Source organism: Desmodus rotundus, chromosome 6 (assembly GCF_022682495.2).
Source record: "Desmodus rotundus isolate HL8 chromosome 6, HLdesRot8A.1, whole genome shotgun sequence".
NCBI lineage: Eukaryota > Metazoa > Chordata > Mammalia > Chiroptera > Phyllostomidae > Desmodus > Desmodus rotundus.
Genome location: NC_071392.1, coordinates 83105811 through 83125337, shown reverse-complemented (window position 1 = coordinate 83125337; position 19527 = coordinate 83105811). Strand labels below are relative to the sequence as shown.

The following is a 19527-nucleotide window of genomic DNA, read 5'->3' as shown; positions in this document are numbered from 1 at the left end:
GTTGAAAACTTATTTGAACAAATAATGAAGGAGAACTTCCCCAATCTGGCAAAGGAAATAGACTTCCAGAAAGTCCAGGAAGCTCAGAGAGTCCAAAAGAAGTTGGACCCAAGGAAGCACACACCAAGGCACATCATAATTCCATTAGCCAAGATGAAACAGAAGGAGAGAATCTTAGAAGCAGCAAGAGAAAAGAACACAGTTACCTACAAAGGAGTTCCCATAAGACTGTCAGCTGATTTCTCCAAAGAGACCTTACAGGCAAGAAGGGGCTGGCAAGAAGTATTCCAAGTCATGAAAGGCAAGGACCTACATCCAAGATTGCTCTATCCAGCAAAGCTATCATTTAGAATGGAAGGGCAGATAAAGTGCTTCTCAGATAAGGTCAAGTTAAAGGAGTTCATCATCACCAAGCCCTTATTATATGAAATGGTAAAGGGATTTATCTAAGAAAAAGAAGATCAAAAATAGGAATAGTACAAATGACAGCAAACTCACAGTTATTAACAACCACACCTAAAACAAAAAAAAAGCAAACTAAGCAAACAACTAGAACAGGAACACAACCACAGAAATGGAGATCACATGGAGGGTTATCAACAGGGGAGTGGGAAGGGGAGAGGGGGGGAAAGGTACAGAGAATAAGTAGCATAAATTGTAGGTAGAAAATAGACAGGGGGAGGGTAAGAATAGTATAGGAAATATAGAAGCCAAAGAACTTATATGTATGACCCATGGACATGAACTATAGGGGGGGAACGTGGGAGGGAGGGGGTGTACAGGATGGAGTGGAATGAAGAGGGGAAATGGGACAAATGTAATAGCAAAATCAATAAAATATATTAAAAAAGAAGAAGAAACCACTCACTTAGACATCTCTAAATAAGGGAACTCATTACCTCTGAAAATCAAAGTCAGAAATCAAAGTCAGAAATGTTTAGCCCCTACTAGTCCTCCTCCACCATCAGCTACAGACAGTTAAGGGAACCTCTTGCAGTATGTAATCATTTCAAACAAATCCAAACCAAAGGGAACTGAATCCTTTGTTCCACTTAAATAGGTCCATCATCATGTGGATTATCTTCCAAAGTAAAATGATAACACTCTAAGATTACCCAACATCATTAGACATAGAATCTAAATTGAGTTTTACATAAGGAGTCAGTAATATAAATGAATTTTAAGTGACAGCACTACTTGCAAATTGAGCTGTGTGAATTAGTAAGTATTTACTAATATATTTTCCCCACAATGATTTGGTGTTTTGTATAAAAGTCTGCTCTGCTCAACAGTAAAGAAAACTATTATTTATGTTATTTGTATTATTTCTGAGCTAAAAGTACAACTGCTATTTAATAACTGTCTATATTCCAAGTAAGAAATGCTTTTTTAAAAATTGCTGAGGAATGGAAAAAAATTATAAAGCAAAGGACAGCAATTAATTTTATGAGGAATCCCATTATTGCACATTGAAATCACCAACCTAAATAATAAGGGATGCAAATCCCTCCTCTAACAGCAGTATTCAAAAAAATCATTGCATAATCATTTGACAGGGAATTAAGACTTTACCAAGTAGTCCATTTTTAGAGCATGCCAATAATCAAATAATAGATTTAATAAATACGTACAGTCCCAGAGAGGACATCATGGGGGCAACAGTTGAGAAGGTGACTCTTGCATACTCTGTCATCACTGAATTTGATTCGTTGACGAGTAGTATCTCCTGTAATATAGGAAAATTAGTAACATTCAAGGTTAGACAATGGAAAAATGTTTATTTTCTGAAAGCCCTCCTATCACTAACTTTTAATGTGTGGCTACACACACACATTTATAAATCAGCTCAAGAGGGATTAGTTCTTTATGTGTATCTTACAGAAACACTATTTTAGATAACATGCAGTTGCAGTAGGTGTACTGCACATGTAATTCAAATAGTCAAAGTGGGAAAGCAATGCATTCATTCTGTTAAACAAAGTAATTCAGAAAAGCATAAGACTTAGAGCAGGAATGGACCTTAGTGGTTACTGAGTCCAACTCCTTCACACTGCAGATGAGGAAAACTGTGGCCTGGAGAGGTTAAGCAGCTAGCTGCACACCCAGTAGGAGAGCTCTACTGGTACTTGCTCCCTACTTGACACTAAGCATTTATTTATTTATTTATTTATTTATTTATTTATTTATTTATTTATTTATTTATTTATTTTAATTAAAAAACATAAAAAGTAATCTTGCAAACATTGCATACACACTGCGAATCCCCACTGAACCCCAGACGACATTTCTTCCACTATTTTGTTCCAGCTGAAGTGTCTCCCTTTTGCTGCTGGGAGGAGTTAGAGAGGGTAGAATAAACGTGTTTAAGAGCGTACAAACCTGGAAGAAGGACTTACACACCAGTCAAACAAAGGCACATTGCCTAAATGAAAAGTTAACTGTAATGCCTCCAAAGGTCCCACATCTCCAAGTTTTATGTAGCCTGTGATATATATATATGGCCTAACTGGATACATTTAAATTCATTCTGTCTTCACATAACACAACACAACTCCTAAGCAATAGGAGCATCCAACCTGCTAATAATACCTATCTACTAAAAAATTTACAGATTCCAAGAAAAAAAAATCTAATAATAAAATACAGGTGATAGTAATTTTTTTTTTGCTTAGAATCTCTTAAGGGGGATAAAAAACCTCTTAACAATGTTACATAGAGTGAAAGCCCTAAAAAATGGAGGTGTTTTATTTTAGCCTTAAATTGATACCATCACTGAATGAAAACCTACTGGTGAATCACTGACGCGAGAACTACTGGTACCAAAATAGACTGTTAATACTGCTGTCCTTCACATGATGCCTGGAGCACCAAAAACTTTCCTCTAGGAAGTGATTCAATTACTTGAATTGATTTTGGTTTTTCACATGTGAATTACAAAAAAAGGTTAAAACTTTACCCCCTTTACATGGTCTTATTTTGAAGAGTTTAACTCAAAGTCAACTAAATACTATTATTTTTAGGTGGGGTAAGATTTTGTTCAAATTGTTTTAACTCGGTTTAAAAAACTTAAAAGAACATTCTGATTTGTAACCAGGAAATATATATTTTTAAGAACAGTAATTTCCTGGCTGGTGTAGCTCAGTGGATTGAGTGCGGGCTGCGAACCAAAGGGTCGCCGGTTTGATTCCCAGTCAGGGCACATGCCTGGGTTGCAGGTCAGGTCCACAGTAGGGGGCATGCAAGAAGCAACCACAGGTTGATATTTCTCTTTCTCCTTCCCTTCCCCTCTCTCTAAAAATAAATAAATAAATAACCTTAAAAAAATAAAAAAAAAAAACAGTAATTTATAGCTAAAATGGTAGCTTCAGAGCAGTTCAACAATTGGTTTTCTAGCGGCTATTTTCTAGTTTAAAGTAGGTTATATTTGACACCATAATTTGGAATAATTCATTTAGGTGTTAACGCCTGCTACTCTAATAAAGGTTACTTTGATGATCCTTTTTTCTTTAAACACAACTGCTTTTGTTCCACATTCATTAACACATCTGAAAAGTTAGCAATAACTCACGGCTCGGCGAATGCGGGGCCTTTCTGACACTCCCTTGCAGATTGAAGTAGGCAGGCATAGATACATTGAACCTTTACAAATAAAACAAGGGGCCAGATTGTTCAGTTTGTATAGAACAGACTCTGCCAGCAATTTCAATACAGCATGTAAAAGTACATGTTGATGTAAAGATTCTTGTATATGAAAACAAAAGTGAACAAAATCAGGGTGTTTCATTTTTTTAAACATTGACTTAGTAAGTGTGTAATCCTAAAGAAGAATACAACCAACCATAGGTAAAAGTTCAAGGCTGGAGCTCTGGAAAGTGGTGTTCCTTGGGCCAATTGGGATTTTAAAAAATGATTTTTTTAAAACATATTATTTCCTTCCGACTTCGGTGAGGTAAGCTCATGTCAGAATGATTTGATGATAAGCTGACGCAAGAATGGCAATACTGTACTACAGGCTGTTTGCTTCCTGGCTTATAAGAAAGAAATATTTTATTTAAAATCTGTACCCAAATTATGCTAAGAAATTTAAAGAGGAAATGAATTTTTTAAGTAGAGGGGAAAAAATACCTTCCATACTCCCTACTAGAAGTATCTAAGCTTTTCAGCAACACAGCAGAAGGATCGTTTCAGTGCTCTGGCAAACTAATGGCTCACCATTATAAGCCAGGCCTTAGAATAAAATCAAGAATTACAGAAGTTTTACCAAACATTTCATTAAGTAGTATGGCTGTTTTTGCTTCAAAAATCACATTAAATCTAGTATTAAGACATATGTGCCCTGAAGACACAGCTGTCAGCTAAATATGAACAATTCCAAATATAAATTTAGCAAACACCCCTGATGAGCTTTAAAAGAAATCAGTTTCTATAAATGTCGAAGAGTATTTAAAATGCCTTCTCACTGCAGGTAAGTGGTTGTTCTATATACATTTGATAACTGTAGTAAACAATAAACACAGCTATCAAAAATCAGCCTTACATTATAGAAACTGTTAAAACAGTGAAATAATAAAATAATTTGAGATACAGAAATACTTTGAGAGGAACTAGCAACTAAGTATCTGTTTATTGGTATTTTTTAAGTTTTACTTAAGAGACTAACATTTTAAAATAATTTGGCTTTATTACCATGTCTATGTAGTATTTAATAAATTTGGGCTTATGCCATTAAGTAAAATTTAGCTAAACCACCAAAAAAAATTTTAAATAAAAATATCGGTAATCTTGGTTTCCACGAACATATCTGGTCCAAACCATGTTTTTCTAAACTAGGTAAAACAGTGCCCATTAAAGAAAAAAGAAAAAAAGAAAAAGTGTGGTAGGAAGGGAGGGACTACAATCAACAGGGAACAAATAAGAACCAAATCTTATAATAGAAGGAATTGTTTTATTCATTCAATGTATTTTTTATCTTTGGGTTTTCTGGGCATATGTTCATATAAAAATAACCTAAGTTAAGAAAAAATAATTGCATTGTTACACTGATGTGGGACCAAAATCATAGAATCAAGCCTATTGGTGAACACATCCTTGGTGGTAGATGATGGGTTACAAAGAGGCAGAGAAGACATCTCCATCCTCAAGGAGCCCAAGACTTTGCTAGAGAAATAGGACATTCAGGTGAAGTAGGAAGTAATAATACAATGTAGCATGATCCAAGTGCCAAATGGATGTTTCCAATAGTAGTACTTCGGAATTCTAAGACTATAATGCCCACCAAGGACTGGAGAAGTCAGAAAAGGCTTCAAGGAGAAACCAAAATTTGAAGGAAAGATAGGACTGAGACCATAGCAACAAAAAGAAAAGAGTATTCCAAACTGGAGTAATATCTTTGACAAAGCTTAGAGAGGCAGAAAGATTTGGGGAATAGTAAGTAAATCCTATTTGGCTTTGGCAAATGGTTTCATGTACTGGAATAGCAAAGTTGGAGCAAGAACACTTAGGGGGTAAAACCTGATTTCTTAAGTGGTTTTTCCTTTCATGCAGATTTTTAGTGTGTAAACTAAGTGAAAAAAAAAAAAAGAAAGAAAAAGAAAAAAAAGTTAAAAAATAGCCATGGCCAGGTAGCTCAGCTGGTTAGAGCACTGTCCTGATACATCAAGGTTGCGGGTTCAATCCCTGGTCAGGGCACATACAAGAATCAACCATGAATGCATAAATAAGTGGAACAACAAATTGATGTCAATTTCTTTCTTTCTTTTTCTCTCTCTCCCTCTTCCTTTCTCTCTCTAAAAATCAATTAAAAAATTTTTTAAACAATGAAACTTTAAAAAAAAGTTTTAAAATAACGGGCAGAGATTAGGCCAAGTTATTTGCATTAACAACAATAAAATGTCCTACCCATAAACACGTGGATGTCTCTCTGCCCTGTAACCTCCACAATAATTCACTAGACTTTGTATATACCATAACTATAATGCTAAGTTTTTAGAATTAGAAACTTGATTTAGAACTGTAGCAGGCAAAGTGTTCTTCATTTAAAGCAACTCACTTTAGAGTAACAACTCTCTTAACCTCTTATCCTTTTGTTCAACCCCTTCCTAAGTTTCATGAATTATATAACCTGTGTTTGGGAACACCTGAGTCACAGGTGTACAGTAAAAACTGGAATACATATTTTTCCTCTCAAGGTCTCTCAGCAATGTAACAGAGCCTAAGGTGGTACTGAGGCAGTTCCACTCAGGGAACATGAACACTCTAAAAAGCAGGCTCCTGTCCAAACAGTACTCAAATACTGCTATCCTGCAAATCCCCTTCAATCTATCGGGAGGGAAAAACAAGCACCACTGTAAATCCCAGCACTGCCATTTTATGGCCCTGCCTTTTCTGAAACTGACTTACACTTAAATTGTAGTACTGACACTTAAAACCTTAGCCTAGATGCTATCTGTCATCATTTCACATGGTGCATGCTATTTTCCCCATATCCACCCCCACCCCTCCAGTGCCACCCGCCTTCTCCCTCCCATACAAACAATCATTCAAATCAACTTTCACAGATTTAGGTGCTATTTTAAAAACATCAAAATTTTACTTTACCCATTCTCTCCGATGCTCCCTGTATTTTTTTAAGCTGTGAGTGGATGACCATGCTATGTGATCAACAACTGTGAAGGCTAAGCAAAAGTGAACTGAGTTTAGTATTATAATTTCAAAAGAACCTTAAAGTTTGTATTATTTGACATACATAACGGTATGCAGAACCCTTATTTTACTGCATATTATCAGGCATTAATGGCAAACAATTTATAAAAACAACTAATTAGTATTTTTTTTAACAGGATTAGCTTAGAGATTAGCTTAGGGAAAACAGAGAGAAAACCCAACAGCACACAAAGCAAATAGAAGCAACCCCTAGTTCATAAATGGAGGACAGCCCTGACATAGTCTCCAACGTGACAACCAAAGCTCTCTCCTCAGGTGTACTAGTTAAGGGGCCACATATCACCGCTGGCTTGAGATAGGACAAGTACATTCCCTCTAAAATAAAATCCATACCCCTTCAGCGAAAGGAAAGCCAGAGCTAGAAAGAGAGGTATATAACCGAAAGCTTCGAGCTTCTCATTGCCCTGTGCCCTTGAGTCCTCAAATGCAGAGAAATGTTCTACCTTCTTATTACCATTTCTTACAATATAAGCTACTGAGTCCACATGGTAAGGTAGGAACTATGTAAAGACCCATGACCAATTTCTAGTCTAGTAAAGGGCAGGGTACCAGTAAACCCTTATGTCTCCATGCGGAACCAAGGTAAAAGCCAGTAACTACTGCTGCACAGTGACTATTACACTGAAGAACCAACTCATTATTTTACACCCTCCTCCAATTTTCTCACTAACTCTACTGACTTAGCCCACCTACCTTTGCTGTTCCTTTAGAATTCAGCCTAAAAGTCACCTATAAGAAGCCATTTGTAACTAACTTTAAAAAAAAACCAGCCCATGTTCAGTTTAATTTACTACATGTTTATACAATTCAAAGCATAACAATTCATTTATAAAAGGACTCACTACCATCTCTTCACTTAAAAAGATTATAAATGCTTTGGAAACATTTAATATAACTCAATACATGTCAAACTTTTCAGGAATATATTTATTACATAAGGAAAGGAAAGAAAAAGAGTACTCAGCCAAAGATGGCATTGGGAAAAACCCGTTATGGCATTTTCCTTTCCAAATGTAACAGCAAGTCACTTCTTCTTAACAAAACTTATAAGTATACTGAGTAGTAGTAGCAGCTTTCCTTTCTCCAGAAAATGCAAAAATAAGGGAACTATACAGTTCAGAAAGGCTATCCCTCTTAATACTTTCATGTGGTCCTACAGGTCTAAAATTATAAGCAATACAAATAACACCCCCACCACAATCCCTATGACAAGCCCAACATTTTAAAAATGCAATGCCCACTGAAGAAGAAATTTCCAGAACAAGTTCTAGAAATATGACCAGGGATTAATAATGCTAAAAATAACTCTTTAAATCTACCAGCCTACTTGCCTATGAAAATCCAAACAAAATTATAAGGAATGAGACTGGGAAACAGCCTTGGTAGGAGGAAAAAGAGCTTGTAGGGTCTTTCAGAGCCTGCAGAACGGCAATGGAAGCATGAGGACACTGAAGGAGCTATGTTCCAAAGACTCTGTTCCATTACTTGACACAACCACACCTTTTCTCATTATACAGGCAGAGTCTTGGCCACTGGCAGGGGCTCATGCCACCACGTTGCTGGGAGGGTGCATGCTTTAGGAAATCTATCTACATATTTCTCCTCTGAGATTTAAGAAATATATTAGAAAAGCATGAATAAATAGTTTCCTAAAAGTTAAGTTCCAGAAGTGGATTATACAGAATGTGTTTTATGGACATATGCCATAAAGTGAGTCATTAAAAAGCTGCAGCCTGCCCTGGCCAGTGTGGCTCAGATGGTTGGAGCGTTGTCCCATAACCTAAAGGTTGCGGGTTCGATTTCCAGTCAAGGCACATACCTGGGTTGTGGTCGGATCCCCAGTCTGGGCGCATATAGGAGGCAACCAATCGATGTTTCTCTCTCACATCATTGTTTCTCTCTCCCTTCCATTCTCTCAAAGAGCAATGAAAAAAAAAAATGCCCTCAGGTGAGGATTTAAAAAACCAAAGCTGCAGCCTGACAAATTTATATTTTGATACTTACTTGCAGAGCTGCAATTCTGATTTAGCAACACTCCTACTCTGGGGACTTGGTGCCTTCTATCAGGAAGAACTTTTCTCTACACAAAATTAGAAGTAGTAAAAGCTATCTCTGGCTATGAAGAAATAGCTGAAAAGAACCAAAAAAAAAAGCGATTGGCTGATTTATCTGTTGAAAAGACAACTTCTCATTGGTTGATGATAGCTATAAAGGCTAAGCAGAGCCTCCCCTAATCTAAAACCAATGATGAAAAGAAATAAAAAGGGAAAAGAAATGAAAATATCAAAAGACAGACAACTCAATGATAAAGGAAGTTAAAATGAAAAACGGAGATTACCATGAAGGAGACTGAGCCTTACAACTGCTGAAACAACATAGCAGAAGCAATGTGTTGAATATACACCAAATATGTTCCTCAAATTAAGTATTACAAATGGTCCCTTATGTTCTCCTACACAGTCCCCTACACTGTGTAGGGGAAAATACACGAAATAACATTTGTTCATTTTCATAGGTATCTGATTGTCTTTGTATTTTTTTAAACACTTTTTTTTTCAAAATTGGACACCTACCATCAGTATCACAGAATTCATCACTTCATGAGTAAATTCTTCACTCCCCACTAGACTTTCAGTCCCTCTAGGATTAGAGACCTATGTCACTACTTTATTGTGGAGTTGAAAGACAACAGAAACAAGTATGTCCATAATCTCTCAGGAAAGAAAAGGAAGAAATAACTAAAGCAACTCAGCAAACTGGGAATGTTCCCAAAAGTAAGATTCTATTCCTATGAGCAATTACAATACCCTAAAGCACGTTAGCCAATAAATATACAGAAGACCATGTCTGGGGAAGTATTCCCTCTAATACTAAGAGGCAAAGTAAACTCTAACACAGGAAACTCTCAAAATACATGTTTCCTAGAATCTGAGGTGGACCAGCTGTTGTTCTCCTAGTAAGCATGTATTCCGTAATGTAAAATCACAACCACTCCCCCTACCCCAGTCTCTAGTCCAGAAGTTATTTTTAATAAGCATCTTTTCCCATAGCCAGGCACCTTTTCACAGTCTTACTATGTGAGGTTGGTGAAACCCTCCAGAACTGCTGACCGCCACACCAAAAGACTAATGGAAAGGTGAGAAATCAGTTGAGGAGCAAATTTCTCTGGAGAAGTCTAGATGGACCCCTGGGGACTCCTCAACTTCTCCCTGTCACACACCGATGTGTACTGCTGGCCAGTAACTTTTACTTAGGGGCTTTGGTATACACAGTTCAAGAAACTTTCCTTTCACATGAATGACCAGACGGTATTTTTCAAGTATGAGGTTTGTCCAAAGGATGATCTCAGGTGTTACTTGATTTCACCAACATGACGTTTTAAACACCACTCAGTCACTTAGCAGTGATTATTTATTATGAATAAATCAAGGAAAGAAAGCTTCCATTGGCACTCAGTATGCGTTTAATACAGCAAACAAGTTCTAATTTTTAGCACAGGGTAAGTGACAACAGAGTCTGGTTATCTCTTACAAACAACACATAGTTTTCATTGTATTTATTTTTCTGAGGACTTAAACTTTAAAACTATCTTAAGTTTTTTAGAAAGTGAGGCAGAAAAACCGGGTTAAAAAATAGTAAAGCTATTATGTAAACGTTTGAGAAATATTCTAGAACAAGGTTTCTCAAACTTTCTAAAAGATTTTTTTAAATTTACTTTTAGAGAGAGGGGAAGGGAAGAAGAAAGAGAGGAAGAGAAACATCAGTGTGTGAGAGAAACATTGATCGGGAGCTTCTTGCACACCCCCAACTGGGGACCTGGCCTGCAACCCAGGCGTGAGCTCTGACTGGGAATTGAATCAGTAACCTTTTGGTTCACAGGCAGGCACTCAATCCACTGAGTCACACCAGCTAGGGCTCAAACTTTTAATGTTTATCAGTCATGTGAAAGGTTTCTTAAACAGACTGCTGGCCCCACCCCCAGAATTTCTGTAGGCCTAGGGCAAGTACAAGAATGTATGTTTTTAACAAGTTCCTGGGTGATGCTAAAGTTGCTGGTCTGATGATCACACCTTGATAACCACTGATTAGAACAATAATCAACAAAGTTTTTTCTTAAAGAGCCAGGTAACAGAAATTTTAAGCTTGCCAGTCACTATGTCTGTTGCTACTTCTCAACTCTGCTGCTGCGAGGCAAAGCAGCCGTAGACACTATGTACACAAATAGGCATTGCTGTATTCCAATAAAATTTTATCTACAAAAAGCAGGTGGGCTGTAGTGCCAGCTCTGATCTAAAACATACCCTCAAGTACAAACTAATAATTGGACAGAATACAGAAGCAGCTGAACAGCTAGATATAGTATAGATATCCAACCTGTTATGGAAAGGCAAAGCTTTGGAAAATTTAACTCTGAAAGAGAAAACTGGTCTGTAAAGACCTGGGGTCTCAAGAAGATTACAAACAAAAAACAAAAAACAAACAAACAATTTACCATGTATTCAGGAGTCATGATAAAAGATTCAGCAAGGGCAGCTGCTTAAATTCTTTTCATGTCGAATCACGTAAGTCAAACATCGTTGCAGATGGTTCACAACTAAATTAAAATGTATGGATCAATACTATCTAGAGAGTGGGGGTTTTTTTGGAAACAAATATATAGACCCTCTTCTCTAGCCCATGTTAAACAGCAAAATATAACATTCAGTTGACTGAGCTACATGTTCCATTCTGATGGCTTTGACTTTTCAAAGTTGTAAGTTACTCAGTTAAAATAAAAACACTAAAGCTGGAGCCAATTTCAGAGTTTTTACAAACTACTTTTCTCTACAGCCTCAGTAACCTTACAAACTTGATGAGCTTATCCATTTTGGCCTTGTCTTCCAACTTCTACCCTACTGTTGCTGGTGTCTGAGACTTTAAACCAAAAGAGAACAGAATGACTTTTCTGCAGGGAACAAATCCACTTACCCTCTCCCTCAATCCCTTATTCTTTCTCCAGCAAATTATCCCAATGTATTTCATCTTCTCAGTCCACAGTTTCTTAGTAGACTAAGTTGGGTAGTAGAATTGCTTATGATTCTTCTATACTAACAGCAGTTAGTATATAACAGCCCTGGGCTTTTAGGATTCAGTCCACATCAAGCACCTTTCTGGAATTCCATTCTTGAGGAGCATCTGCCTATCTCTGCAACCCCACTGATTGAATGCGTGAACCCTTAGCCACTTCAAGCTCTAATGCTTGTACGAAACATCTGGTACTGAACACTGTCTGACTCAACCCTGATCCATGATACTTGCCCCTGAACTCCAGTTAGCCATCTTGCACATGCAGTTCACCACCATCCATACTTCTTCGACATTTTACCCAAACCAAACCAAAGCATCTACCTGCTGCTTATAGAGATTATGCAGTGATAAACAAAATGATTTTTTCCTAGTTTTAATTTTTAACTGAAGTAAAAGAATGTCTCAAAAGTATAAGGCTTTTTTGAGGGGAACTCAACAACTGTAAAGAATCCAACAACAATGGAGGGTTATATGAGGAGGTACTATTATTGTTTGCTGGGCTGTTCTGTAATAGAAATATCATCCAGAGTTCAAAAGGCAAAATGAGTTAATAGTTTTTTTAATGGATAAAATATGTGGGTGTCAACAAAGCTTTCAGTATTTTGATATGCCTGGACCTCCAATTAATTCAAATATTTACTGAAACTGTTTAACCTTAACTACCATTCAACCTTATGTTTGCTAAAATTCCTCACACTGTTAAAGAAATACCCATTATTTAAAAAAAAAAAAAAAAGTGTGCTTATATATTAAAGGCTATGCCTCCTTCACTTAAAATGAACAATTCAAGTGGAATAACAGAATGGCTTACAACTGACCAAGAAATAAATATGGTTCGTTATGTTAATGAAAAAAATTAAAAGAAAATGCTGTCAATGTTGATGACAAGTCAAGGAACACAGATTACAGTAAAGATAACTTTATGAAGAAAAACCACTGAAGATACTTCAATCTTTGATTAAATAATTCATTTTGCAGAAAGGCATCGATGTCATACTGTCCTACAGGTTCAACAGTTATGTATTGCTGACTTACATTAGAGACAAGTAAATGATTTTCTGAACTGTATTGTCCTGGTTAGCTCCCAGGATGAGTATTCTTTTAAATTTACATCCCATAAACTACAACTACTGAACAATATAACCAATCAACAAAAAATATTAAATTCTAATTAAGGTATTCTATTATTAACTGAGGAAGTATAGCAGCATGTTTAGGAAGATGACTATCAAAAATAGCTAAAATTATCTGTAAGTTTTATCTTACCCCAAACACTCCCTAACCATAACGGACAACTAATGATGCTATCAAATTCTATTCTACATGCTACATTTTATTAGTCTACTGGTTATTTTTGAGGGCCAATTTTCATTCCTGGGTTATTTTAACCTTTCAGAGATGGTCTCTGAACCATTCAAAGGTTATAGAAACTAATAAGTATAGAATCCTCAAAACTACCTTCTGTAACTTCCCTAGTTTCTAAACAAAGAATGTAATCTAAATTCACACCCTCAATTTTGTTTAATTCCTACCCCTGCATCCTGCTAGGCCTATCTGGGATCAACACCAGATACTTAATCATAACCAACAAATTGCTATTTGTTGGCAAAAGGGCTTTAGCAAAGGGACAGTCTCACAACGAACCCAACTCAGCACAAATGGCCACGGCCTGTGTGAAGGCGCTGGGTCCTCCCAGTGTCACGCAGGCCAGTCCCAACTGCTGCTTGAGTTTTCCTGGGCTGCCTTCCTGCTCCCCGCTTTCAAATGGAATACTTCGGGGAGAACAAATTATCCCTCTCCTTTTAATTCTAACAACTATAACAAAGATATTTATAAAATTTAACATATCTTACACTTCAGATAAAACAATACTGATTTATATCTACTATGGTTCCTCCCTTCTAAAAATTTTAAATACTATTTTTCCAAGATTTTTGGAGTATAACATAGTAACTTGTTTGGTTTTTCCCATTTAACAAATTACAGATTTAACTTGAGGCAAAAAAGGTTAAGTGACTTACCCAAGGTTACAATTAGAGGTACAGCTGGGGCTAGAAACCAGGTCTCCTGAGTCTCAGCCCAGTGTTCTTTTCCTTAGCCCATGACGCCTTATCAGAAAAATCCAAATACAGTCAGACCCCCAGTTACATGGGTATGAGTTACACTGATTCACATATACAAACTTTATATAGTGTGACCAATGTTTCAACTCACGCGGTACCCTGCTTCCATTTATGCAGTATGCCAGGCATCGGCACGATTTTCAGTGGCACACAGGCGGTTGCCACCACCAGGGCCCTAGGCAAAATTGCAAAGAAGGCAAAGTTTGTCTTTGGCCCTCCCACCTCCCTTATACATTCCTCTCCCACCTCATCGTCATCCCCCTGCCCAGCCTCCCAGCGCCATCATGCTGCCCTCTGATTGTCCAAAGCCCCCCCACTGTCACCACTCACCCAGGCCTGTCCTTTCTGGAAGTGCCCAGTGAAAAAAAAATTACCTCTCCAAGAGGGGGCAAAGGGGTAGGGGGAGAATGGGGACAACTGCAATAATCTCAATAAAAAAAAAGTTACCTCTCCATGTGCCTGCCACTAGAATTCCTATTCCTGATAATTTCAGCAGTTTAAATTATCTAAATGGTTAATTGATTTAAGTAATTCAAAATAAGGTACATTTAACAGACTTAAATCTCCAAGGAGTTTAAATGGTAACTAATTAAAAACTGATTTTGGGGAGCAGGAGGTGCCAGGTTTTCCCACTGCCCTGGGCCTCCTATGCCACTTTAGATCCCCTCAAAGACAGGACACTAAGGGTTGAGGGGTTATTCCCACCTTGAGCCCACCACCAGAAGACAGAGGTTGCTTTATAGTCAGTCTCCCAGAATTAATTTTTTTTTTAAAAACTGGACAAAGCTGCCTTAAATACCTCCTACCTACCTTTTCCATCTCCCTCTCACCTCTCGAATCCCCAATTCCACCTTAGTGCTAAACACAACCAATAGCAGTCCCTGTAAGCTGTTCCTGTGTCCAATACAAAGCTTCCCATTATATGGTTTCAAATTACATGGTGTTACTGAGGAAGTATCCATGTTCCCCTATCCCTGAGTAACTTAAGGTTGACTGTATGCTAATAAAGAACAATCCTAATTATGTGAAGGTCCTCAATCTTAAAATGAAATATGTAAACTCATTTAACTATCTGGTATCCCGTAAGAAGGAAAAGAATGTTCTGATTATTATCTTGTACACATAAAAGAAGTTATGTATCTAAAAAAACATTCAATTCTTTTCCTTGAAAGTAGTATGTTTCTTCTAGCCCAACACAGCAGTGAAAATCCAGTCATTTCAACTAAATAATATTGTCAACTCTTAAACATGAATTCACTGGTAAATCCTCTTAGTCTGGAGGCAAAATAAATAAATAAATAAATAATCCAGTAACACACAAAAAATGAATTTATTTGTATACAAAACAGAATGGATTTTAAGAAACCCATGTTTCTGCTGACTACATACACAGGAATATGTATCTATATATTTGGTTTAGCTTTGCAATACTACATTAGTTACCTAGTTCAGAAATTTTTCAGGTGATCGTAGTGTACTTTGATCAAACTACCCTCCCTGTAAAATTAGGAAATTGAATCCACACAGAAGGTACCAAAAATGGTATCTATCTAGGATTTAAACACACAAATTTTATTACAAAGATTAGTTATTCTATCAGCTAAAATCCTAGACTGAGCCCCTTCACAACTGTGTCTTCATAATGAAAAAGGAGCAGTGTTAAGACATGCTGCAGATATATAATGACCATTCTTATCTGAAAGTGAAAAATAGTAACTGTAAGTTTCTCTACTGGCATTTTAAACTGTTACCTTTCAAGGATTTACTACACAAATAAAATTCATTTCCTTTCCAATCTTCCCCTCCTTTCTACACAACCACAAGTAGACTTGCCATCTACACCTATTTGCCTATGAGTTCTACAAGGAAAAGTTCCCAATATTGGTTTTTATTAAAACTGAACTGTGAACACCGAAAAGCCATTCTAAATATGCATTGCCAAAAAAAATAATTGAATAAATTTTTAAAAATCTACTCACATATTTTGCTGCAAAGCATTCAAGAAAATATAAGAGCAACTTAAAATTTTAAGGCTGTGTCTTTTCTCTTATGTCAAGCAATTTAAATAACTTGTTAAGAAAAAAGCGATTTTCCAATGGGTAAGAAACTATTCAAGCCTATACAAGCAACATACAAAAATAAACATGTGTTTTATTTTGGTTTTAAGTAAGTATTGAACTAGACCTTTCCTCCAAAGTAGCATGGACTTGAGCTGAATTTCAAAGAGTACATTACTAATTACCACCAACAAAAAAGCAACAACATTTCATCTTTTATTTAAAAATTCTCTTTATAACAGAAAGATACCCAGCAATTAGTGCTTTTCTATACAAATTCTAATCTAAGTGCCTAAAAGAATCGTTTCCCTCAATTCTACTTCACTGGGCACCACATTTTCAAAATGGCTCTATTTGGGGCACATGCAAGATTTGTCAATATTTACTGAACAAAGCCTCTATTAAATTGTCTAACAAAATGGAGGTCTCGGAAAAAACAGGACATAACATTTTCCCCCCACAAAATGGGGAAAAACACACCCACTCAAGAAACCATGGTTTGGGTCAGACTTTTTCTGAAGAATAGTTGTTTCTGTGGGGGTCGAGTGAGCATTTCTGGGACTACGTTAATAGTAAAAGGTTTCCTCCGGACCCAGGTAAAGGGAATGGGGTGGGGGCAGTTCTCTCTGGATGCTCTGGAGGGCGGCGTCGAGGGATGACCCCAAAGCTCTGGGTTAGGGATCAGATCAGGGGGGCGGAGGCTGTAGCAGTCCGCAGGTACCTAATTAGACCACAAAACGGGCCGACTATGCAAGAGAGACGTGGGCTTCCCCCTTCTCAGCCAACTCAACACTGAATGCTCAAACTCTCCTTTCGGCTTCCAGGCCCCGTCTAACACCATTGGCAGCAGTTCCCGCCAATCCGCTCGGACACCGCCCCCCCAGCCCGCCTGCCCAGCCCTGATTGGATGGGACCGGAGCCGGGACCTCGTGTTACCAATCTGGGAGCCCCTTACTCAGTCACACACGCAAGCCCAGGTGCGCCCGCGGAGCCCCTTCTCCATCCCCTCCCCCACCCCCAGGGCACCGGCAGAGACTTACCGTCCCGGGAGGTGCCCATCAACTGGTCCAACATCGCGCGCATCTGGGCCTGCGCCGACATGGCTGCGGCGTAGCGGGTGGACAGGCGGGGGTGGGGCGCAGACCAGGCCCTTTCGGGCAGTGGGGCAGAAGGGGAAGGGCTGGGGGAAGGTGAGACGCTGTCTCGGTTGCCGCCGCCGCCGCCGCCGCCTGAAGGCGTGCGGAAAAGGAGCCGGAGGGTTTACAGAAGAGTCCGGGCTGCGCTCCTGACGACGACGCGTACCCGGAAGGCAGAAGCCCCCGAAAACGACCCTTGCTCCTTCAATCTCTGTCCGATTCCTGGGACAGAAACGATATTAGCCACCCGCCAGCAGCCGTCAACCCCCCCCTTCACACTCTGACGCCGCTCGCCACCGCCGTCGCTGCGACGTGAGCGCGCACGCTGCTCGCGCTTAGTCGTTTTCTGCGGGGGCTCCACCAACTGCCGTCCAACTGTACATGCTCCGCCCGCTCGGTCCGCCCCGCCCAGGAAGGGTTCCACCCTAACGGCTCTCGTGCGCGTGCACGCGAGTTCCCTGCCCCGTCCTCCAGATATCGCGAGACTTGGGTGCTTCCACGAACCCTAGAGCCGCATCCGCCTTAGGCGCCAAACCTCATGCTCCAGGCTAACAAGTCGGTTAGGGCTGCGCGGCACCCTGGGCTGGTGAACCAGGCCCAAATAAGTAAAGGTACCAGAGGGTTAGCCGGAGTCTAAATTGAGTAGAGACCTTGCGAGTCGTTTCGACTGTCAGCAGTCATAATAGGTATGGGCGTATTCCTAACCAATACTTTCCGACCAGTTGACTCGTTTTCAGTGGCCCACCATGAATTGTGCAGACACCACCTTTTTCTTACTGCTGCCCGACCCTTTACAAAAGGAGCGGTGGAGATCCGACATCTATCTGGTTCGTTTTCCTTCATCTACATAGAGACCTTAAGCTCCCCGAGTGGGGATAAATCAAATTCAGGAAATAACACCTGGAATTGATACACTAGGAAACAGGAGATATAACCCATTTTCGGATCAATATCATTATTACTTGTAAGAACAGCAGGAAGCTGTTGGTCTAAATTAGGAACTGCGGAGGTTAAGCAGTATTCTAAGAAAGGAGAGGTGGTGATCTTGCAGAGAATTTTTTCCTGCTTAAGAAATCTGAAGGATAAGGCCTTTCTTTTCATTGAATCAGCAGCAACGGAAAAAAGCCTGTATTCATAGCTTGCTGTCGCCCTGGATTCAAAACCCATGGTGGGACCTTAAGCAATTTATTTCTTAATCTCATGTTTAATGTAAATAGAAACCTTCTAGCACTGTGGTGAGACCTAAATGGACGAACAGCCTAGCCCAAAGCCATGCCCTAGTGCTTTAACTTTGTATAAACTATTAATTCCTCAAGATGAGACATAGGTACTTATAGATACGTTGAAAGGAAATAATGGTAAAATTTTTTGTTTCATTAAAATTTTATATACATCCCTTTGGAACAGACTTTGTTAGCAAGATCAGCACAAAATTAACATGAAATAGCAATCATTGACCCTGGATCCTTTTAAATGCATATTGGGCCAAGAAAAATTTTGGAATCACATTGCCTTTGGTAACTTGACAAGATACCTTTACATTCAGTTTTTCAGTTAACTTAAAATTCAAACTCCAAATACTAGGAATGTCATCCTTTAAAAATTATGTACAATAAAAGAAAAATGTTCAAACTAATGTGTCCCAAAGGGATATACTACTATATATGTACATAATATCCATAAGAGGGAAAAAACATTAAAGTGTTGAAAAGTTATGTTAGTGAAGGGATTTTAGTCTTAACCTTGTCTTTTACCTTTCTGGTTGCTTACATCTCTTATAAACAGCATTTAGGGTTTTTTTAAATAGTCTGATATTCACTGTCTTAATTGAAATATTTAATCTTTTATATTCACGTCATTCATCATATGTTTGGGTTTAAAGTTTTTATTTTATCTTTTTGTGTCAAATGTTTTATGTTTAATATTTCTCTCTTGCTTGCCTTTTAATCATTCCATTGTTTACCCTTCTGGTAGTTTGGAAGTTTTATTCCATTTTTATTCTTTTAATGGTTAGCCTAGAAGTTATAATGGGCATCTTTAATGTATCAAAGTCTAATTTCATCAATACCTTGACTGGTCCCCCCAAGAAATAACAGAGGGAACCTAGGAAACCAACTCCATTTAACTTCTTGTCATATGCTCATTATGTGTTTTAGTTCTCTGATTTTTTTTAAAACCAATTTCATATAAATAATATTTATTTACCACTTTCTTTGCTCTTCATTCCTTCTGGAATCTCTGCCTTTCCATCTGGGATCCATTCCCTTCTGTCCAAAGTTTAAACTTTAGGACAGGAGTCAGCAATCTGCAGTCCACAGGCCAAATCTAGCCTACTACCTATTTTTGTGAATAGTTTCATTGGAATACTGCCAGGCTCAGTCATTTGCTATTGGCTGTGGTTTCTTTTGCGCTACAACAGCA

At 38.3% G+C, this 19527-nt stretch overlaps 1 protein-coding gene across 7 annotated transcripts in view; it reads right to left on the bottom strand.

Moving 5' to 3' along the window:
- Positions 1–17474, bottom strand: part of LUC7L2 (LUC7 like 2, pre-mRNA splicing factor) — a 66136-nt gene extending 48662 nt beyond the window's left edge. Inside the window, exons 1-4 of one of the 7 annotated variants that reach the window (XM_024555029.3) lie at positions 17011–17345; positions 14005–14088; positions 3569–3639; positions 1632–1726 (exon numbers count right to left, since the gene is read on the bottom strand). In XM_024555029.3, the coding sequence (XP_024410797.1) occupies positions 1632–1726; positions 3569–3639; positions 14005–14042 (204 nt within the window). In that variant the 5' untranslated portion in view covers positions 14043–14088; positions 17011–17345. The other 6 variants (XM_024555033.3, XM_024555030.3, XM_053927430.1 and 3 more) reach the window with 6 other exon arrangements.
- Between the last annotated feature and the right edge of the window lie 2053 nt (positions 17475–19527).